Source organism: Microcaecilia unicolor, chromosome 1 (genome assembly GCF_901765095.1).
Source record: "Microcaecilia unicolor chromosome 1, aMicUni1.1, whole genome shotgun sequence".
NCBI classification, from domain to species: domain Eukaryota; kingdom Metazoa; phylum Chordata; class Amphibia; order Gymnophiona; family Siphonopidae; genus Microcaecilia; species Microcaecilia unicolor.
Genome location: NC_044031.1, coordinates 742,021,637 through 742,046,222, shown reverse-complemented (window position 1 = coordinate 742,046,222; position 24,586 = coordinate 742,021,637). Strand labels below are relative to the sequence as shown.

At 43.4% G+C, this 24,586-nt stretch overlaps 1 protein-coding gene across 4 annotated transcripts in view; it reads right to left on the bottom strand.

Moving 5' to 3' along the window:
- Positions 1 to 24,586, bottom strand: part of NTRK3 (neurotrophic receptor tyrosine kinase 3) — a 1,282,719-nt gene that overhangs the window by 678,792 nt on the left and 579,341 nt on the right. For all 4 annotated transcript variants that reach the window (XM_030189707.1, XM_030189709.1, XM_030189710.1 and 1 more), the window contains exon 6: positions 861 to 1,018. In XM_030189707.1, coding sequence (XP_030045567.1) covers positions 861 to 1,018 — 158 coding nt within the window. The remainder of the gene's footprint in view (positions 1 to 860; positions 1,019 to 24,586) is intronic.

Genomic DNA, 24,586 nt, shown 5'->3' with positions numbered 1-24,586 from the left:
TTGGGGGGGTTGGACGACTAAGCATTAAGCAGCACAATTGTAACAGGTAGTGGGGGATGGGCCTGGGTCCACCTGCCTGAAGTCCATTGCACCCCCTAACAACTGCTCCAGGGACCTGCATACTGCTGCCAGGGAGGTGGGTATGACATTTGAGGGTGAAAATAAAAAGTTGTGAAACATCATTTTTTGTAGTAGGAGGGGGTTAGTGACCACTGGGGGAGTCAGGGGAGGTCATCCCCGATTCCCTCTGGTGGTAATCTGGTCATTTAGGGCACTTTTGGGGCCTTATTCGTGAAAAAACAGGGTCCAGGAAAAGTGCCCTAAATTCTAGCTAAAAACGCATACTTTTTTCCATTATCGGCGAAAGGCGCCCATCTCTGTTCGGGTGATAACCATGCCCCAGTCCCGCCTTCACCACGCCTCCGACATGCCCCCATCAACTTTGTACGCTTCCACGATGGAGTGCAGTTGAAAACGTCCAAGTTCGGCTTTCGATTATACTGCGTTATTCGTTTTGTGAGATAAACGTCCATCTCCCGATTTAGGTCGGAACTTGGGCGTTTTTCTCGTTCGATTATAAGCAGGATATTCTACTGTCTTAAGCTGATGTGCTTCTTCTTGGATGGTTGAGGCCCTTTTAGGAAAAAGATCAACCAACCCAGACCACATCTAGTGGTAGTGTGAAATTTTGTTGTGTGTTGTATATGTCAATGATTAAGTATGTTTTTTAGACTGTGAACCATTTAGATTTAAGCAGGTATAAATGGAGATAAATAAATAAACATCTAAAAATGAATATTTGATCTTGCTTTACTGAATACTGTGGCTGTTCACCAGAGGACTGAATTCAGGTTTCTTACCACATTGTGTGACGTCCATTTCATGCAAACGGATCACTATAGCATCTCTGTTCATGCAATAAAGTTGCTGACCGTCAAGACTGGCCTCGCCCTTTGTCTGCCAGAGCTGAATCCACCGTATATCACAGCTACAGTTAAAGTTATTCCTTTCTATTCTCCTAGAAGGGTTAGGAAAGAAAGGAAACAAGAAAGAACAACACATAAACGACAAAGAAGCATGCGGAAAATGTTTCATTGAACCGGACATTAAGGAAATCAAACAGAGCAATGCTTTTTAAACCATACGACTGTTAATCAAGGTCTGAAGAGTAATTTCCAAGCGATCGACTTTAAGATAGAATCATAAATATACCGGCTTCTTTTTTCATTAGAAACAATTTCCTGAAAACAAAATATATCTCAGCAAGATACAGTAATTCTGTGAAATGTCAGAGTGACATTATGGTCCTCAAAAACGTGCAGAAATTTTGATCTACGGTTATTTTTTTCTCACAGTTTTCTGACTTCAACAGCTGACCAGATACTTTCTAGATTTAAGAGAAAACTGTTTTTACAAGTGATATATTTTTAATGTTATGCTTTCTAGCATTCAAGGATACTTTTCAACAACATCCAGGACAAGAATTGCTCAATCAACCACAAAGTTACTGGGTTGGTTTAAAAGCCAGCTAATACTCTCATTTCCAACAGTACTATGAGAACAATGGACCACCATTTTCATAAATTCTGTATGCTGTGTAGTATTGAAAATAACAGCATGGCTAAAGGTAATGCCTTCCATCAATTATAATGATATTTCATAGTCAATATTTTTGAAATATTTAAATTTGCCTCCAAGCCACTGCTTTAACCCCTGGACGTAGTGCTACAAATCCTTGGTCTATGGCATTGGTCATATCATAGCTACCAAGGACCAATGAATGTTTGCATGGCAATGCCCAGAGGTTCAAAGAAGTTGCTAAAGTCTCCCTAAAAAGGTAGGGAAAATAAACTGAACTCCTAAATTTAGGCTCCTAAATTTGGGCTTAGCGTGTTTTATCGTGGGGCTGTCCTACATGCTATGCTCAGATTTAATGTGGTATTTATGGGGGGGGGGGGGGAGATTTTGGATTCTGTATGGAATCTTACTACTCTTTGGGATTCTACCAGGTACTTGTGACCAGGATTGGCCAGTGTTGGAAGCAGGATATTGGGCTAGACGGACCATCGGTCTGCTCCAATATGGCTATTCATATGTTTTTATGTTTAATACAAGTCAAATGCTAATGTCACCATTAGCGTGCGGCACCTCCATACAGTTAATGCAAGAGCATTTAGCCCCCTCCTATTTGTGTGTGCTAATCTGAACACGCTAGCTGGATAACGCACTCTCCACCCATGACATGTCACCTCCAAAATGTTTTTCTAAAATATAGATATCACGCTGGCTAGTGTGTGCAAACAGGCAAAGTACCACAAAATGCTTTAGCATGTTCTGTTGTAGCCTGTTTGCATGTACTAACCACACGTTAAGGGCTTAATGCCCTTTATTAAAAGAATGTCTAAGTGAAGTACCTACATTTGTACACTATTTTCTAGGGTTTAGTAAACAGGGAGGTAAATGTTATAACTATCCCCCATTTTCCTTTCTGTCTATTCCAGTCGGATATATAAATGCCAGATCCATAGTAAACAAATCCAACCTAATTAGAGGGTAGATTGGGGAGGAAAATCTTGGACTGGCACTGATAGCTGAAACTTGGTTACACCTCGCTGATGATCCAACGTTACTTGATGTATGTCTTCAAGGACACAAAATACTCCATCAAACTAGACCATTAAAAAAAGGTGGAAGAATTGCCATTATTTAGAAATCATTTTTTTAAATATTAAACTAACCTCCAATCTCATTCCTTGAATTTAGAAATTATTACTTCATATGCCTTAATCTATTTTGTGGTCCACCAAGGAATTTGTCTTCTATCGAATCTACCTTTACTGAATTTATTTCTAAAATAATAATGTAATACTTGTGGGAGATATCAATCTGCACTTAGATCACGTAAATAATGTTGACATCAGAAGATTCCTTGACTTCATGTCATCATGGAAATTCACTCGCTCACAAAATACTGCATCCCACATCAAAGGACACTTACCGGATCTACTGGTTTACAGATTTAACGAGTCAGATAACTATTATATTGACAATATCTCTTGGTCTCCAGTACCATGGTCAGACAATAAAAAATTAACTTTCACCTTGAACTGGACGGAATCAACCAAAATCAATCATATTCCTAAGGCCCCCTCAACGTTTCAAACCAGAGGCAAAATTGACTCCACAAAATCCTGGTTCAATATACTAAATAACCAGAATTTACCACAATCTGACTCAATTTCATAGCTGATTGGAACGCTGATTGGAATGATTTATGTAAATCAGTTCTGGTTGACTTAGCTCCTATAAAAACTAAAACCAGGTAATCCCAAATTCATCACCCTGGTTTAATCACGAAACTCTCATACTGAAAAGGAACTGCCATAAACTTGAGAGAAAGTGGGCAACAGGGCCGCCGGGAGGGGGGGACGGGGGGGGGGGGACAAAATTCCCCTGGCCTCCGGGGGGGGGGGGGGGGCGGGTGGCGCCACTGCCGCAGTCCGGCCCGCCTTCCGTCGCTCCCTGGCATTGAACTTAAGCGCCTCACCTTCGAAAGTGCAGCGAGCAGCGGCAGACCACTCCTTCCTTCCGTGTCCCGCCCTCACCTGATGTAACTTCTGCGAGGGCGGGACACGGAAGGAAGGAGTGGTCTGCCGCTGCTTGCTGCACTTTCGAAGGTGAGGCGCTTAAGGTCAGTGCAGAGGGCCCAGGGGTGGAGAGAGGGCCCAGTGGCGGGTGGAGGGGGCCCGGTGACCTCGGGTGGGGGGGCCCCGGGGGCGGCCTTGTCCAGGGCCTGGCCCAGTCTCTCGGCAGCCCTGGTGGGCGAAAGCCAGATCAGACCTCAACAAGCAGAGTTGGAAATCAGCTATTAAGATCTGTAAAACTAAAGTTAGAGAAGTAAAAAGCCTCTGTTATAATAAACAAATTGGTGGTTCTACTCATAATACTAAAAAATTCAACAAACGAAGGGGCCCTTTTACAAAGGCACAGGAGGGCCTACATGCATACAGTGCACGCCAACTTGGCACTACCGCCCAGCTGACATGTGAGCCGGGCAGTAATTCTGAATTTGGCATGCACAAAATCCTACGGTAGAAAATAATTACCCGGCAGTAAACAGGTAGCACATGAGACCTTACTGCTAGGTCAATGGGTGGCGGTAAAGTCTCAGGCCGAAAATGGATGTACGTTGGTTTTAATTTTAGCACACGCCCTTTTTCCTAGACGCAGTAAAAAAATGGCCCAGCGAACGCCCGAAAGACGCACTCGCACTACCACAGGCCACTTTTTACCACAGCTTAGTAAAAGAACCCTTAATTAACTCCCTACTAAATGCAAAGAATACATCTCAAATAAATGAATCTACTGCTACATCACAACTAGTATCCTATTTCGAGAACAAAATCCTTAAAATAAGAAAAGATGTCATAAAGTCTAATGAAAGTTCTACTACTCTACCAGAAGAGACGATAAACCTACATGGGGGCCTAGCAGCCGATAGATCATGGTCCTCCTTCATTGACCCATCACTGGAGACAGTAAAGTTATTTCTAACTAAATATTCCTCTTCTCATCATTCTCTGGATGCTGGTCCGAGTTACCTTTCATCGATTTCCTTAACACAATTATTTCGTTCATGTTAAGTCACAGTTTCTTCCCTAAGAATATAGACTCAATTATTCTTACTCCTACTCCAAAAAAATATATCTGCTTCAATCAAAGATGTTACCAACTACAGGCCAGTAGAATCTGCACCTCTACTAACTAAAACCATGGAACGTATTGTTGCTGCCCAGCTAATGGAATATCACTCATCATTTCCACTGTTACATAAATCCCAATCAGGTTTCAGACCTTCCTATAGCACTGAAACAGTTCTCACTACACTAATCTCCTACTTCAAGAAAGAAATTAGCTTCGACCAAAAGATAATCCTGATAAAATTTGACAAGTCTAGTGCCTACCGCGGCTTAGTAAACGAGCCCCTAGGTGACTTACAAAGAAAACATACATAATCTAAAAAACAGTAAAAAAAAAAATTAAACATAACAAAACAAGGTAAAAATAACTAAATTACATGATATATTCAAGATTGGATTATATTTCTTAACTTTGTTTCTGATTTCCTTTCCAAGTGAATGCTTGATGTAATATTGGCATTTCAATACATAAAAATTTTTTTAAAAATGTAAAAAGGAAACCCAAAAAGGCACATGTTTAAGCCTCTTTTCTGAAGACAACATTGATGCCTTTGTAAAATTGTTCCTAGAACCATCTCCAGTATCACACAAATCCCACCCAAATTTGCACCTGCTCTAAGTAGGTGTAAATGTGTTTGTGTACTCTATGCATTTACCCACGCATTTATAAAATACATACCGTATTTTTCGGACTATAAGAAGCACTTTTTTCCCCAAAAATTTGGGAGGAAAATGGGGGGTGCATCTTATAGTCCGAAGGTAGAGATTTGGCTGGCTGGCTGGCAGGCCGCTCGCCCTCCGAGTTCGGGATCACCGTCAGGGTTACCTCCTCCCCCCCCCCGGCCCTGTCACGACCTCTCCCCTTACTCACGTGATCTTCCCTGGTGGTCTAGTGACATCGGGGCAGGAAAGAGCCCCCTCTTTCCTGGCCAGCGCGCTGCTCTCCATCCTCCTGTATGCAGCCTGACGGTCTCGGCGAGATTCAAAATGAATCTCGCCGAGACCGTCAGGCAGCAATGCATACAGGAGAATGGAGAGCAGCACGCTGGGCAGGAAAGAGGGGGCTCTTTCCTGCCCCGACGTCACTAGACCACCAGGGAAGATCGCGTGAGTAAGGGGAGAGGGGGGGGAGGAGGTAACCCTGACGGCGATCCCGAACTTGGAGGGAGGGATTCGGACAAGACGCACCGGAGCACCTAGGTTTTAAAGGAGGGAAAAAGGAAAAAAAAATTTTTCCTATTTCCCTCCTCTAAAACCTAGGTGCGTCCTATGGTCCGAAAAATACGGTATATTGCAATTCCGCCCCTGCTCCAGGAAGGCCTTGTCACAGGTTGTATATTTATTTCTTTGTTGCATTTGTATCCCACATTTTCCCACCTATTTGCAGGCTCAATGTGGCTTACAATTTTCCGTCATGACTTATGCCATTTCAGAGTACAGATACAATTGGTAATACATATAGAACATGGATGATATAATGAACAGTCAGGTAAAGAAGTATATAAGTATGTGCACATTTTCCATGCACTTAATGGTCCTTTTACAAAGGCGCGGGAGGGCTAATGTGCGGGTAGAGTACGCCCAATCGGCACTACCGCTGGGGTAGCACGTGCACCTAGCGATAATTCTGAGCTTGGCACACGTCAAATCCTGCAGTAGAAAATAATTTTCTATTTTCTACCGCGGGGGGCGTTCCCAGTGGTAACTGGCAATGCACCCACATTGGTGTGCGTTGCATGGTTACCGCGTGGGTAGCGCGTGAGCCCTTACTGCCTGATCAACGGGTGGCAGTAAGGGCTCAGGCTGTAAATAGGTGCACGCTAGTTTTAATATTAGCGCAGGCCCTTTTACCGATCCATTAAAAAATAGTCTTTTTCCCAGCCGCACTAAAAGATGGCTCAGTGCCCACACTACTGCAGGCCACTTTTACCATGGCTTTGTACAAGGACCCCTTATTTCTTATGCCCCCATGTGAGACATTAGTTCATTCATTAGTTATTGATCAACTGGATTATTGTAATTCGCTCAATAAAGGTTCGGGATCTCCAGAGGCTGCAGCTGATGCAAAAATACGGTGATTCGGCTCATTAATGGGATTGGGAAATTTGATCATATTAACCCCCCCCCCCCCCCAATCTTAAAGTAGCCCATTGGTTACCTATTACACACAGGATAACATAGAAACTACTTCTTCTGGTCTTCAAAATATTACAAACGGGGGAGCCAACTTACTTTTCTTGTTATCTTACTCACTATATGCCATCCTGTTCCCTTAGATCTCTTGCCCAGAATAGATTGATAGCACCTGACCAAAGGAAGATACTTCATGAGCTTATCAGGGGATCTGCATTTGTGGAACCTGTTGCCACTTTACTGCCGTTTGCAAACATCCTCACTCAGGGGGGTCTTTTACAAAGGCATACAATCAATCTGTGTTGCATTAGAAAGTTCTATTTCATTTTGAAGCCCCCACATCAAATCTCCAGAAACCGTGCAGTACACCTTGAGAGGTTTCAGAATTGCCCACAAAAACTTAACAATTGCATTTGCCTTAATTGAAAAATTAAACTGTCAAAAAAGTATTTTAAAAAGTACTGTGCCTACTTAGTATCTATAGCAGAAACAGAGGCGTAGCCATGGGTGGGCCTGGACGGGCCCAGGCCCAGCCACATTTGCTCCAGGCCTGCCCAGCCTCTTCTGCCCGCTCTCCCCGTCTGCTTGGTCTGCTCACTTTTTCTGCCCTGAAGCGCCGTTCTCCCTCCAGCACCGGCGATTCCCATAGCCAGCCTTCTGCCAGCACACGTCGTCGGGGCCTCTTCTCAGGCACATCCCACCTACTCTGCAACTTCCTGCGTCCCACCTTTGTGGAAAACAGGAAGTTGCAGAGTAGGCGGGACGCGCCTGAGAAGAGGCTCCGACGACGCGCGCTGGCAGAAGGCTGGCTATGGGAATCGCCGGTGCTGGAGGGAGAACGGCGCTTCAGGTCAGTAAAAATGACCAGAACTGACCACGTGCAGGGGGCTGTCGTGGGGGGGGGGGGGGATAGCGAATGGAGAGGAAATGCGGCGGCGGCGGGCAGGGGGGGGGGGCTGGTAGCAGGTGGAGAGGAAATGCGAAGCCTCTGCCCACCCAGTCCACCTTCAGGCCCATCTAAAAATTAAACTCTGGCTACGCTACTGAGCAGAAAACCATTGACTTTCTTTTGTGTTCAAAATCCTGCCAGAGGGGTTTGCAGTACCCTAAGCTTCTACATTCATTTGAAGGACTTCATAATCTGTAAAGACTCTGTCACTTCTCACTCAGCTGCCGTCACCTACTGAATTATGCTCTTGACCTGTTGCTATGGCCAGTCACAAGTAGAGAAACTGCATAATCCTCTTTCTAATCCCCTCAGAGTGATGTTGCCAGTTCCTTGATCTGATCCGTTTTTGAGCTGTGTCATAGTCAAGAAGAACAAACTGTCAAGTGCAGACTCTACAGAATGAACTCATCTGAAGAGACCTTATCTTCGAGCTGTGCTTTTCTTAAGACTTGAAAAGAGATGGAAAGTGAGAAACGCTGCATTCTGCAGCCGTTCAAACAGACTTGGTTTTAGTCCATGGCAGTTAAAATTTGATAAAGCCACATTTTTGTGGAATTGAGAAGGAAAGGGGTGGGTGGGTGGAGTATGTTCTGCATAACATCAGACATAGTCATGGCGCTTGATAGTTTTCATAACAGTGACTTTCTGAAACTCAAAAGTGTGTAGATGGTAAGATGCACGTAGCAGTTCCTTTTCCCTCGCGGCACCTTATGCCTGGAATAGACTTCCTGAGCCTGTACATCTAGCTCCATCTCTACCTGTTTTCAAATCTATGCTGAAAACCCACCTTTTCACCACTGCTTTTGGCTCCTAGCCACTACTCAATTGCCCTCCTCTTGTTCCTTCTCACCCAGTACTTCCCTCGCCCTTAATTGTCTTGTCTGTCTGTATTTTTAGATTGTAAGCTCTATTGAGCAGGGACAGTCTCTCTGTGTCAGTTGTTCAGTGCTGCGTGCGCCTGGTAGTGCTATACAAATGCTAATAATAATAATAATAGCAGGCATGCCACTAATGCACTGTTCTTATGCTATTGTTTCGAAACATGTAAAGGAAAGCCCATGCATTAAGCCAAAAATTAGGGGCTCATTTTCAAAGCACTTAGGGGCCCTTTTTACTAAGCTGCGTTAGCACCCAATGTGCGCCAGTTTGGAACTACAGCCCAGTTATCGTGTGACCCGGGCAGTAATTTCATTTTTTATGTATGCCCACTACGCGCATGGGAAAATATATTTTATTTTCCAGCGTGTGGCGCTAACCAGGCAATAATCGGCATTTGTACGTGCACTGACCATTACTGCCCGGTTAACACGTGAGACCTTAACCGCTAAGTGAATGGGTGGTGGTAAGGTCTCAGGCCCAAAAATGGACACGCACCAATTTTCATTTTACCGCACGTCCATTTTCAGCCAAAGAAAAAAGGTCTTTTTTGCAGGTGCAACTGAAAAACGGACCTGCGTGCATTCAATACCCACACCTACACCAGCGAAGGCCACTTTTCGGCGCACCTTAGTAAAAGGACCCCTTAGACTTACAAAGTTCCATAGGTTACTATGGAACTTTGTACGTCTAAGTGCTTTGAAGAAATGCTAAAGCCACCCAATATTCAAACACAGTATGAGACATATTCAAAGGTATTTATCCAGGTAATCTTGATAGAAGCCTGATCCAAATCCCACTACTTCTCCTTGTGATGTTGGGCAAGTCACTTAACCTTCCGTTGCTTCAGGTGCAAGCCTAGGGGTCCTTTTACTGAGCTGCGGTAACAGATGGTCTTATACGACTCATTCCCACATAGGTCATTTTTACCATAGACATAAAAGTCCCAAGTTTCTATATATTGCATTGTGTACGCTCATATTGCTCTTAGTGCATGTCCATTAAAAAAAATTACCGTGGGAGCACTTACTGACCACTATTTAGCAGGCGATAAGGGCTCCCACATTATGTGTGCAATAACCATTTAGGGCATGGTAATGTAGATGCGTTGATTGGTTAGCTCAGGAATGGTCAGTCTCCGCCCCTGAAAGACCCTCAAAAAATACAAAAAAACTAACACATGCCACTTTAGTGCATTCCATGTTAGGCCATTTTTGTTGAGTTAGATACACATTAGCAGCAAATGCAGCTAAGTAAAAAGGCCCCTCAGATGTAAGACCTCCAGGGATAGGGAAATACTTACTGTAACTGAATGCTGCTCATAACGTAAGCCAAATCTAAATAAACAGTGATACGGATTAGCTCATTATTTTGAATTTCTGCCATCATTATCATGGATACACTTTGTCACGTCAAGTCAATGTCGAGCCAAACATTATCCATATACAGTGAGAAAGGCCATAGAGGAGGTGGAGGGACAGCAGGATTTACAGCTCGATGGATTGTGGTGATATGTACTGATTCCTCATGCTACACTGTGCACTACACTCCCAGGATGTGAATCAATGACTCATTTCAACTCCATCTAGAGCAGTGGTTCTCAACCCAGTACTTGGGGACCACCTATCCAGCTAGGTTTTCAGGATATCCACAATGAATATGCATGAAATGTATTAGCATACACTTCCTCTAGTTCATGCAAATCTCTCACATACACATTCAATGTGGTGTATACTCAAAACCCAACTGGTCAGGTGGTCTCTGAGGACTGGGTTGAATACCACCAATTTAGAGCATGCTACCACAACACTTTACTCAAGATCAAAGGAGCCAACTTTTCAAAATGATTGGGGGTGTTTAATTTTTTTTTTTTTTACAGGTGGTGCATTTCTCCCCCTCCCCCTCCCCTCGCCCCCCTCTCCTCAGAGTTCCAGGCCCCCCTCCCTCTCCTCAGAGTTCTAGGCCCCCTCCCTCCCCTCAGAGATCCAGACCACAATCCCTCCCTCCTTCCTTCCTCAGAGTTCCAGACCTCCCCTCCCCCTCCGCGTACCAGACCCGCCTCCGAGTTCCAGACCCCCCTCTCTCCCTCTGAGTACCAGACCCCCCTCCGAGATCCAGACCCCCCTCCCTCCCACTCAAGTTCCAGCCCGATCTCTTCTCCCACTCCCACAACAGTCCTTCGCCTGCCCCTCGCCTTCCTGCATGTCGCCCATATCTTACCAGGGTCCCGGCGGCAGCAGTAGGGCAAGGCGAGCACGAGCAGGCTTGGCGAGTTGGCGCTTCAGCCTGCCTTCCCTTCTCGTTGCTCTCAGCTTTGCCTTTGGTCCAGCCCTCATTTCCTGTTTCCGCAAGGGTGGGACCAGAGGCAGAGCTGACAGCAACGAGAAGGGAAGGCAGGCTGAAGCACCGACTCACCGAGCCTGCTCGTGCTCGCCTTTCACTACTGCTGCCACCGGGACCCCGGTTAGATGACTTTTAAGTTATGGGCGGCATGCAGGAAGGCGAGGGGCAGGCGAAGGACTGTTGTGGGAGTGGGAGAAGAGGTCGGGCAGCGGGCTGGCTCCTAGGGAACTTCCGGTTCCGGTGGGGAAATATTGGGGGTGCTAAAGCACCCACAGCACCCATGGAGTCGGCGCCAATGCTCAAGATGGAAGATACCGCATACAGCCGTATGAAAAAGCAAACGAGCAAACTTACAGAAAAAGGAACAAAAGTGAACAGTCACCTTTTCTTTCTGACAATTTTCAAGAAGAAGGACTTCATTCCCAAAGGACTCAAGATCAAAACTCCTTTGGCTAGTGCTTTGTCACCCTCTTATCAACCATCCATCTGCTCTTCCTGTTTCTCACCTAACCTTCACCTCCCTCTTCCTGTGAGACTGTCATTGGAATGCTTTCGTGTTTCACTAATATATTCTGATATTTGTCAACATTTGCTCATTTCCGATCTAAAGAAGGATTACCTTCAAAAGCTAATCAAAAGATGTATTTAGTCCAATTAAAAAATGTATCATCTTTTTTTTCTTTTCTCTGTTTTGATTTATTTCTGTTTTTAGCTATACAAGTTCACTAACATGGCAACCACACCACTTCACTCAGAGCATGGCCATGAAATTACTCACAGCTCTGCATTTCACATTTTAGCTTCTCTACTTTGAAATTCAATTTCAAACGTCTTCGAACTGATGCCTCTTTGAATAGATTGGTTTGACCCAGTATAGGGTTACCATATGTCCGGATTTACCCGGACATGTCCTCTTTTTGAGGACATGTCCGGGCAACCGGGCGGGTTTTGCCAATCTGCCCGTTTGTCCAGAAATCCGGACAAACGGGCAGGTTGCTAGCCTCCCCTCCCCTTACTTACTACTGCCCTGGTGGTCTAGTGACCTATTCCGCCTTTGGGGCAGGAAAGAGCCCCCTCTTTCCTGCCCGGAGCGCTGCCCAGCATGCATCCTTCCTGTTCGTGATCTCGGTGCCGATTCAAAATGGCCGCCGAGAGTTGAAGTGACCTCGCAGGACTTCAACTCTCGGCGGCCATTTTGAATCGGCGCCGAGATCGTGAACAGGAAGGATGCAACTCCCATAGTGTATTTCTCAAAAGAGGGTGTGGCCATGGGAGGGGCATGGGCATTCCAAAATGTTATACACATAGGCGCCCTTTAACAAAGCGGTGGAAAGCCCAGCACAGGTTTACTACACTCTAATCTGAAGCTACAGACCAGCCCAACGTGGGCACTGGTGGTATTTCCAGCCCCGGTGCATGCCATTTCCCATGCTAGGGAAAAATCGGCATGTATTTTTTAGCGTGGCGCTAACCGAGCAGTAATTGGGCAGTTCCGCACACTACCCAGTTACTGCTGGGTTAGTGCAGGAGCCCTTACCACCACCTCGATGAGTAGCAGTAAGACCTCCCCCTCGCTAGGCCATGCAGTAAGAGCAATCTTATCGTATGGCCATAGCTATTTTTAGCTTTTTTACCTGCTGCAGTAAAAGGACCCCATAGTTATAGGATGGGAAGGGGAAAGGAAATGGGACTTGATATACTGCCTTTCTGTGGTATTTTGCAACTACATTCAAAGTGGTTTACATATATTCAGGTACTTATTTTGTACCAGAGCAATGGAGGGTTAAGTGACTTGCCCACAGTCACAAGGAGCTGCAGTGGGAATTGAACCCAGTCCCCCAGGATCAAAGTCCGCTGCACTAACCACTAGGCTACTCCTCCAGTGCCCTACTTTTTTTTTAAAAAGTGGGTTAGCACACCCATCTTGGACACTAGCGTTTACACCAGTTTTCAGCAGACGTGAGAATTTTCAGCAGACGTGAGAATAAGCACTACGCATTACTCTATAAAGGGTACACACTCGTTATAGAATAGCGCTTAGCACTGATTTTTTTTCCGCCACCTATTTTTGACCGCCATTTATAGAATTCAGACCTACATGCATTACGCCATTTGTTCTGAAACAAAAAGAAACTGAGTAAAACAAACAAACATTTTCCGGATGCCCATCCCTAGATCTTAGGGGTCCTTTTACTCAGCTGTGGTAAAAAATGGCCTGCGCTAGTTTTGGTGTGTGAAATTGGCGTGCACTGGGCCCACTTTTTACCACAGTGGGAAAAAGGCTTTTTTTTAAAAATGGGGCAGTAAATAATATAGACCAAACAGAGAGGGTAAACAGCATACATAGAAAGTATACAGACAAAAAAAAAGCAACACTGGGCCTCCAAGACTGAGATAACAGGAGTAATTTATTGATAAGTGACCCGACACGGGCCGTGTTTCGGCATGAAACAATGCCTGCCTCAGGGGTCAGGGTTTAGATGTAAGTGGTTTATAATGTGTATCTGTCCAATGCCTCCAAAGATAGACGGGTAAGGCCTTTAAAACCAAGCTCGCCTATTTAGAAGGACAGCCACGATGTAGAGTATAAAAACTCCTGTATTAACCGTGTCGGGTCACTTATCAATAAATTACTCCTGTTGTCTCAGTCTTGAAGGCCCAGTGTTGCTTTTTTTGTCTGCAGTAAATAATATAAAAATGATCACACGGCTAGTTACTGCCCGAGCCCACACCGCCACTCGTGTGGTAATCAGGAAGTGCACAGCAATGTGACCGTGCTGCTGATTACCGCCAGGATTGCCCCCCCCCCCCCCACCCCCATGGTAGAAAACAGAAAATTATTCGCTACTGCAGGAAACTGTGTGTGCCAACTTCGGAACTTCTGCCAGGCTCCCATGCTACTCTGGCAGTACAGCCAATTTGGCGCACGCTACCCACACAGTAGCCATACTGCTACTTAGAGCACAATATTGACCAAAAGAATTAGGAATGAGGGCTGGTGTTATGGTGTGGTAAACAGGGCAATTGCCCTGGGCCCCCTACCATAGAGGGCCCCAAACTTGACTTAAGTTCAAGGAGATGTAGGCTGAAGACCAGCTTTTGGACCTCCTCCCCAGTTTCTGCCCTGGGCCCCTAAATGTCTAACACCAGCCCTGTAAGAAACGATGAGAAAGATATTTAGGTAGTTTATTACGAAACATCTGGAAGGCCAAGAGGACAACTTTACATTTTATTTAAAAATTTTACAGGATGGCAATATTGGGCTTCCAAGAGTTGCATAACAAATTTGGGGGCTTAGTATAAAAATGTAACAACTTCATTTTGATTTTATTGTAGATGATTCATCCCAACATTTGCGAGATTCTGCAATAAAGCATTACACGTACCTAAGTGGCTGTAAGCAAAAGGCTGATTTTCAAAATTCTTGCAATTTCTAGTCTGGCTCTCATGCCTGTATTTATTCTAGGAGAAATGGGGATTCTTTTGAGACCATGATGAATTTTATTGGACCAAAACTAGACTTATCCAACAATAATTTTACACATGTGTTTTTGAGAGCAGTGAAGAAGTATTGTGTATTTTGTACAGCGCTGCGTAACCCTAGTAGCGCTCTAGAAATGTTAAGTAGTAGTAGTATGCTAAGCGGTCTAAAGGTTTACAGACATCATCGTCCCTGGATAAGTGTTATACCGGTTCAGAAAAGGATATCACAGGCAGGATAGCGTCTGTCTCAACTGGCAAGATGATACATGCTTTCTACACTGCAATTATAGCATAGTCTCTTCTCAAAGCAGGGTGATTTGAGCTTATCAGCCGGGAAATCACACCACTGGACCCTGAGCACCACACTACAGACTTTGAACTCCTGTAACTAATAAAGGAGATAAAATACCATGTCAAGGGGCTTATTGATAATTAATGAAGGCAACATTAATAATAGAAAAAGCTGTGTGCTTATAGGCTAAATTTACTAACCATCTGCATTAGTGCCAATGATGCAACGCATCCTTAATCGAAACACCCAAGGGAAGACTGAGCACAAATTAACTCCTGCCTTTTACTGAAGTCATTTAACTCTACTAACCTGGCACTTTTTAACACTGACTCTATTTAGCTATTTACTTTATTATTTATTATGGTTACTTTGCTCACCTGCTTTTAGCCATGTGAATGTTATATTTAATTATATTTATTAGTTTCAAAAAATTTAAACAAATTATACATTTGAAACAGAAAAGTTACCTTCGTCGATTTTACAAAGAAATACTCATTCCAAAATTAACTTTATGACTAAGTACACTAAAGTTCACAACTCTGATCCAAGATTTACTACTAAGAGGGATTATAACTAAATTAAATAAAGGAAAATAGAGCCAATCTATATGACAGTGTCCTTTTCCATTTAAGAGCTTTGCCTCATAGAACTTCTGGCAGCTATGAATTCAGATAATTGAACAGATTCATTAAAAACATATTTAAACGATTGATGACAAATTATGCATTTACAAGGAAATCGTAACACCCAGTTGAAGCACCCCTGGTTTTAACAAAAGAAATTGTCTACGCCTCTTTTGGGTGTCTTTACATACATCGGGAAATATGCGGACCTTAAGTCCTAGGAAACCTTTCTCTCTGTTTTAAAAGAATTTTTTCATAATTCAAGTTTTATCCATGGTTAAAGCCAGAGTAACTAGTAAAGTTGCGGAAGTTGTTAAATCTGCTGTTGGTGTTTCTAAAATTGCGGAAACATCCAGTGATTGATCCAATTGTTGTTCATACTTGAGTCATTGGAGGTAAAATATCGTCTGTAAAACCCAGAATTTCTTTCAAATATCTATTTATCATTTCTCTAGGAGTAGTAATAACTACCCTAGGGAAATGCAAAAATCTCAAATTTTTTGATCTTTGAGCATTTTCCAGGTTTTCAATTTTTCTTCTCAAAGTAGAACATCTTTTATAATATTTATTTGCAAATCTCGTGATTTCTCTGAGTTTTCAGTCACTGAATTTATCTTAGCCAACATTTCTTCTTTTTCCAATTCCAAGCCCTCAGCCTTCTCTTATGTTTTCCTTGCCCGGGACTCAAGATCTTGAATTTGGGGACATATAGCTTTATCCAAGTTAGTAATTAATACCCAAAGACTTTCCAGGGATATTTCTGCTGGTCTCTCTTCTAAAAAGGATAAAGTACCTTGCGTTTGTAATCCTCTGGCTTATAACGTTCTCACTTCTGAGTCTATAGCCTTCTCCTTCGTTCCTCCCGCAATTAAAGATGTATTCTCCCGGTTTAATTGAGGGCTTTTATCTCCCTGAATTCCTTCTCTCTCCAGGCTGATTTCTCCAGCTTCCGCTAGCTCCGGAGCGCCAATTTCTGGCTGCTTCGGGGTCGACGCCATCTCAGGAGAGGAAACACACTGGGGTTGCGGGGGAGGAGCCCGTTGATTGGGGCTGAGGGTAACCTCCAGCAGGGGCAGCATCTGAAGCCCTCCATTCATAGCAGACGCCGCCAAACTGCCACCCACCGATCCTGTTGGCACCGTCGGTGTCCGCACAAACGAATCCATGGGGCCAATCTGCGAAGAGGGAGGTCGGTTCAGGGGAGCAGCTGCCGCCACCTTCCCTCTTAGTTTAGGCACGGGGACCTGCAGTAACTGCAGGGATGGTGTGGGGACAGGTCCCATGGAGATGGGGTGGGGACGGGACAGATCCCACGGGGATGGGGTAGGGATGGGGACAGAGCCCACGGGGATGGGGACAAACTTTGTCCCTATTTCATTTTCTACACTGAAGCCTGTTAATGAACTGGACTGTTATTTATGTTTGGGTGATGCCTACAACGATATTTTGGATTTTTTTGGAAAAACAAGCAAACATGCTGGCCACAACTAGCAAAATATCTGCTTGTTATACTACTATCATGTTTTATCATTATCATGTTGCCCAAGATCCTTCTGTAACACTAAATGTCTATTTTCTAATATATTTCCACTATTCATGATTATTGTAAGCCACATTGAGCCTGCAAATTGCCCCACGTAAGCCGCATTGAGCCTGTCATGAGTGGGAAAGCGCAGGGTACAAATGAAACAAAAAAAAGAGAGAAGGCAGAGGCTGAATGAAAAGGGGGCAGAGAAGGAGAGCAGATACCGGATGGAAGGTCAGAAAAGGAGGGCAGATGCTAGGTATAAGGAGGAGAGAAAGAGAGCAGATGCTGTTTGGAAGAGGTGGGGACTGGAGAGAGGGCAGAGGCTGGATTGAAGAGGAGAGAAGGAGAGCAGATGCTAGATGGAAGGAGGATAGAGAAGGAGGGCAGAAACTGGATAGAAGAGGAGGACTGGAGAGAGAGAGGGCAGAGGCTGCATAGAAAGGGGGCACAGAAGGATGCAGACACTGGATGGAAGGGGAGAGAAGGAAGCGGATGCTGGATGGAAGGGGAGAGAAAGAGGGCAGACTCTGAATGGAAAGGGAGAGGAAGACAAGAGAGAATTAAGGGAGATACTGATCCTGGCAGATGAAGGACAAGAGGGGAGAGAAGGAAGGCTAAGGAGAGAAGATGAACATGAGAAGGGATAAGGACATAGAGATGTGATGCTGGACATGGTGGGGGAGGGATATGGTCACAGAGAGGTGCTGCTGTACAGGACAAGCATAAAGATATAGAGAGGGGAGGTGATCAACCTGGAAGGAAGATAGGGGCAGGGGCACAGCGGGAAGTTGAATGATAAACATGGACAGAGAAGAAATGCCATATGGACCAGGAAACCCTGGCAAAAGAGTTGAGAAGACAGAAGAACATGAAACCCAGAAATTGGGACCAACACATTTACAAAAATTAAAATATAACAACAAAAATCGAAAAATGAATTGTATTTTCTATTTATTGATAGTAGCTTTAAAGAACTGAAACAAATCGAAAAATTGATTCATATGAGTGAATCGAACTGAATCAAATCAAAAACTTCTTAGCCAAATCGGACAATACTACTGAGCACGTCCTAACTTAGATGTCTGAATTCTGTTCTCTACAAACTATCTAAAATGAGCCTTCTCATATCAGTAGAACTACAACATCTGTATCTGTCTTCATAATAAATGACTGAGGCACTTGTACTGTGGGGAAAAAAGACAAGGAATAATCTTGAAAACCTAATGTGCATAAATTATACTATTAGGACAGCTCAAACCAGTTTATTTTTTTTTTTTAAGATTTATTCTTTATTGTTCTCCATTATTATACAGCACAAACAATATAATATTTGCAATTTGTAATAATCTTCAAACCATTACCTCTATTAACATAATTTGAAATTATTACTTTCGACCTAAAATTTCTCACTGAAATTCAAATTGGTTGGGAGATGCGATCCAAGATGGCATCATAGTGAGTTGCTGCACCAGATGCCCTCAGAAGCACTCCGATTCACTGCTGAGGAGGACTCTGAAACCCTCGTATGATGGGGAAAAGAAGAGGGAAAGTAAGGAAAGTTCCTTCAACCCCTACTGGAACTCACCCTCCTCAGCAAGCAACGCTGGAATGCTATGGGGTGACGACGGTACCTAGACAGTCTTCCCTTGCTACTGGTGCCGATATATCTGAATTGGCCAACAGTGTAGGCGGAGTCTCCTTGAGTCCCGTCGTATGTGTGGCTCCCCGCAGCCAGGAGGAGGCATGGATCCGGAGACTGTAATTCAGTTTCTAGAAGAGGAGCAGAATTTACAGGGAGGGAGTCCGCCCATGCCTGAGATGTTGAAGGAAGATCTGGTAGGCTCACAAACTTTGAAATTTCCCTCAAAAATATTGTTTGGTTTGAAACAGATCCTCAATACCTCTACTCCTGTTTTTTCATCGGGGTTAATTAACAAACCAGCCGTAGTGACAATGGAGTCACTCTGGGACCTGACTTTCAACTTGCATTCCTCTTTACAAATTTTGATTACACAGCATTCTGTGGAGATTAAGGTCTTATCGGAAGCAGTGCTATTTCAGGAGCAAATAAATTCACGACAGATTTCTGAGGTGAAACAAATTGGAGAAAATTTACAAAAACTTGAAAATTTGAGTCAAATCTCAATTAAAGAAAGAAATTTTACCATACGAAGATTAGAATATTTAGAGAACCAATCCAGGAGACTTAATTTGTGATTTACTAATTTTCCTAGGTCTCCACTGATAACACCTATGGAGATGGTAAAAAAAATACCTAGTTGAGGTTTTGGGGATGTTGAGTGATTTATTATCTCCCATAGTGCGGGTACAATATTTTTAGAGTAATAAAGATCTTGCTGGAATTTCTCAAGCACATATGGGAGAGGGTATGAACTTAATATCCTTCATTGAATCTTCACTGGAAGTAATTACCCGAAGAACTACAGCATTGGTGTCTTTTGCCCAAGAAATGGATCGTAACACTGTTTTGAGACTTTTCTTTAGACATTTAGATTCACTGTTTGTAGGATCTAAGATAAGAATGTACCCAGATCTCGCTAGAGAAACGCAGAAGAGACACAAACTTTTTTAGCAATGCGTCAAAGGACTTTGGCCCTAGGGGCCAACTTTGTGCTTAAGTTTCCATGTATATGTCGAATATTATTCCAGTCAAAAAATTTTCAATTCTTTGAACCTAAACAGTTAGAAAATTTCTTGGTTTCTAAGGAAGCTTCGAAAGCTAATCAAGAAATGTATTAAGTTATGTCCAATAAAAAAGGTATCATCTTATTTTCTTTTCCATGTTTTATTTTGTTTGCTTTCTATTGATAACCTTTAAGAGTGGACTAACACGGCTACCACACCTCTCTACTTAAGGAAGAAGTGAATGTAAATGTAATAGTCAAGTAACAGATTGTACAGTGTAAGATAGCTTGGAGGACGACAGTAGGTCAGCAGCATTCCCTGTCTTGGTTTAACAGGTATTAGAAAATTTCCTTTTCTTGGATCTATATTTCTTTAAAGTTTAGGTCGAAAGTAATAAGAGTAATTTCAACTTATGTTAATAGAGCTCAAACCAGCTTCAACCCTATGAAAAGAGACCTAGGTAAAACTGATTAGAATGACAGTTTCTAAATATGTTATGGAATTACCAAAGTCTAAGCATACAGTAATTGATCAGGAATGATATGAAGGAAATCATAGGCCTATATTTTCTGCAATTATGAATTGTACAGTCAGTCAGTGAAGGAATGTGGGGGAGCGTGGTAGCAAGTACTCGATGATTCACACTGAAAGACATGGCAGGCATACAGACGGAGCTCTGTACAGAAATGAAATGAGATGGCCACGTTGAAGTCATGTAAATAACGGTGATGTAATGTAAAATACCTGGCACATAGCATAGCACTATCATACAGGTTTGGGCAGAATTTGTTTTCCTCAAAAATCGGCGAGACATGAGAATCAAACATTGACCTCTTCAAGCTACCTCTTAACTGACTTTTGCTAACTATGCATGTCTGGCGTATATCATTTGATGTACCTTCTGCCAACATAATTGAGCATCACTCATTAGTGAAGGCCAGTTAACAAGATTAGCAAGTGTTATGTTACTAATCAGTATTATGTGTAGAATATTATTATGTGTATTATGTGTAGCCATTTATGTATTATTCTGGGTTGTACTTATGGAAATCACAATATTGTAATGCTATATTTATTTATTTATGAACATTTATGTTTGAACATTTTTATTGATGACAACATAGAACAAAACATTCCATTCCAGCCTGAACAAAAAGGCCGACATCAAAATCCACTGTCAAACTGAGTGATAAGATCTGTCATCAAACATTTTACCATTTTCATCCCAACCCCTTCTCCTCCCCTCTCCCCCTCCCCAACACGTTCATAGTTCGATAGTGTTTGCATATAGGTAAACCAAAGGTGCACAGCCATTAAACTCCTATACATTACTTCGGTCCTTTTAATATACACTGATACAAATCATATAAAAACTACCATCAACCAAGTGTTTCATGTTTCCTTCCCCCCCCCCCTATTCCCTTCCTTCTTCTCCATTCCCCCCCTTCCCTTCCCCCCCTACTATCTCCCCCTCCCCCCCGCCACATCATATTTATGAACATTTATACTCCACTTTTTTGCACATTAAGCAGACTCAAAGTGGCTTACAATGTACAGGAATCAATTACAATTACATTAGATAGGGTAAAAGGAACAGGGTAGGAAGTAAAAGGCAAGAGGGTCTAAAATGGACCGTGGAAGACCAGATGCTGAGACAGATCAGAGTGGCTTGAACAGCTCTCGGCAAGGCAATCCATAATTGGGAACTGTAGGAATACCCAGGAAGCGCAGGTGAGGTGCAGAAGAAGCAGCAGTATGCGGCCTGAAGAGTGGAAGAGGACACCGGAAGCAGACGACATCAGCTGGATCCGGCGACTCAAAAAGAAGCAAGTCCCCAGCAAGGTGCAGCCAAACTCGAAAAAACTCTCCAACGCGAAGCAGCAGCCAACGCGCAGCAGCCGGGACGGGCAATGTAGAAGACGACCCCGATCTGGTCCGGTGACTAAGCCAAGCGGCAAGTGGCTCAGGAGGAGCTCAAGGAAGAAGGCCCACAATGCAGAGACGCCAACGGCCCGGCGGAAAGGCTGGAGGAATAACTGAACCAGCCGGCCACCAGCCCAGAACTGCATCGCTCCCGATCAAGAACTGGTCTACGCACTCCGGCACCACCACCGCACCGCAGGTGCAGTACAATGTTTGTAATTCACACAGAGAATCTGATTGATGAATCCCTGTCTCTCAGCACTGATACAATAAACACTCAATTATGCTATGGGAACTTGTTATTTAATTCTCTACCAGTGGGGATGGGAATCTGGAGACCATGAACTGGACTGCTTCAGATTGCTCAGGGATACTGGTTATCGCTTGGCGCCAGGTAATAAAATTTGGTTGGGTTTTCTTTGCATCCCTTCAATGCCTCTTGATCTCTCACTTTTCTTTCCTCCTGCTAGTACAAAATTAATATAGCATTAACGGGCCCTTTTACTAAGCTGCGTAGGTGCCTATGCGTGCCCAATGCACACCAATTCAGAACTACCGCCCAGCTACCGCGTGCTTCGGGCGGTAATTTCATTTTTTACACGCGTCCACTAAGCCCGCTAGAAAATTTCCAGCGTGCAGCGCTAACCGTGTGGTAATCTGCAGTGCACATGCGCTGATGATTACTGACCGGTTAACGCATGAGCCCTTACCGCTAAGTCAATGGGTGGCAGTACGGTCTAAGGCCCAAAATGGACATGCACCAATTTTTACTTTCCTGCACGTCCATTTTTGGCCAAAAAAAGGGGCCTTTTTTGCATGTGCACTGAAAAAATGGACCTGCATGGGTCCGTACACATGTCTACATCAGCGCAGGCCATTTTTCAGCGCACCTTAGTAAAAGGACCCCTAAAGAGGCTTTGAAGGTGGTTTATTTAACTGAATAATTTGGCCAAATATTGACACTTACGCTTTTGTTACTTCCATCTCACAGCTGGGAACTTTTCTGTTCTTATCTAAGGGCCGCTTTGACTAAACCGTGCTAGCGATTGCTGGGGCAGCAAATGCGCCGCAGACTATTCATTGTGAATGGGCTGCATCGCGTTTACCGTGCGGGAATCGCTAGTGTGGTTTAGTAAAAGAGGCCCTTAGTGTTTCACTCTCAAGGTTGGTTTCAGGGACACCATTCTTTCCCATTTGAAGGACCCTCGAACCCCCTCTCGGTAATGTCTCTCGTTCCTGGTCCATGGGGCCAGTTTTCTGAAGTATAATATAATGAGCAACCCATACAAAAAGAAAATTAAAAAAAAAAACCATATACAGCATTAAACACAGAAGGGGGAAAAAAAAGACCTTCAAACACCTTAGGTGACAAATCCGGAGAACATCTGAATGTACATAAGAGGTTCATAAATATTCACACACAGAGATGTATAAATAGGATGTGTGATACACTTCACAGTACTCTCAGGAAAACTGGTCACACAGCTGTGATACAAGTTGTGTTTCATTGTTATTACACTTCTGTTCTAATGCTGTAAATTCCACTGATAGAACTTGTGGGTACAGAAACACGGAGGTAGATATTCAGCCCACAGCAGTCAGCGGTTATTAAGCTACTTATAGTCATAGGAGCCAACTTTTCAAAATTATTGGGGGTGCTAAGCCCAATGGAAATAACCCCTCCCTGGACACATACAAGGAATTTTCTCAATATTGGGGGTGCTCAAGCACCCACAGCACCCTCAGAGTCGGCTCCAATTCTTATAGTTGAGGGTTGAATTAACCCCAGAAACTGACCGAAAACCCATTAACAGTGTGATTTTGCTCTTGCTGAAAAAACACTTTTTGAATTTTTACGTTTTGGCTAAAACCCACTGCTTGCTTTCAGCAGTGGCTAAAACCTCCACTCCACAACTGAGCAGAAGTAGCCAATATTCCCCCCCCCCCCCCACCCACCCACCAGTGAACAGGAATAGCCAGCCAGACTTCTTCCGCTTCCATCCACTCACCCATAGACCCCCTTGGACTTACCTTACAATTTCTGGTGGTCTAGGGCTATAGTCAGAGTAGGAGCGATCCCCAGTGGCTCCTGCCCGTGCCAGCTTTGCTCTCAAAACGTTGCCATGACCTCTCGTGAGGCTGCAGGTAGAGGTCACGGCAGCCATTTTGAGTGTGCAGCCAGGCTTACCTTATAAACTTTACTGTCATAAATAGGGCACGCTCTTCTAAAAGAGTAAGCATTAGTTCTTAACACTGCACACTGAGAACAGTGAGCACTTTTTCAGGAGACTGCACACTACTAATGATATCGCTCTCGAAAAAAAAATTTAAAAAAAATATTAAAAAAAAGAACAAAATGAAAATTAGAATAAACGACATGGAAAACTAATATAATGTCTTTTGCTTTCTAGCACTGTCTTATAATGTCTTGCTTGAACACCATTATATAATTCACCACCATGTAAAACAAATCTTCTGTAAACCTAATGTATATGCACTCCTATTTCCAGTACCCATGATGTATTGTAAGCCACGTTGAGCCTGCAAAGAGGTGGGATAATGTGGGATACAAATGCAATAAATAAAATACATAAATAAATAAATAAATACATACATACATAAACAGAATGAAAGCTGTGAGTCTGCACACCTCTGCACGTTAATTGCGGGTATTCTGAGAACCCAATAGCTGGGTATAGAGAACAAAGCACAAATCTTTGGGAAGTACTGGGATAATTTTAAATATTAAGGACACATGTTCTTTGTTAAGGATCTCCTTCTAGGACAGCTATTAATTAGCATGTTAGAGTTAAGCCATAATTGTCGCTCCATGACTTTGGAGGCAATTCTCATTAGATTTCCTAATGTTAGGGGATAGGATGATGCATACTAAATTCAGATTCTATAACAGCAGTTGTATGTGCAACTGTGGTTATATAATACTAGTGCAAGTCTGAATTTAGGCACCTAACTTTAGGCTAATTGCTGACATCTCGATTTGGAATACGTTTTTTTAATCAACTACCTACTATTTGGAATTCCATCCCTGTTTTTAGGAACTCTTTGAAAATTTTCTGTTTTAAGAATTTC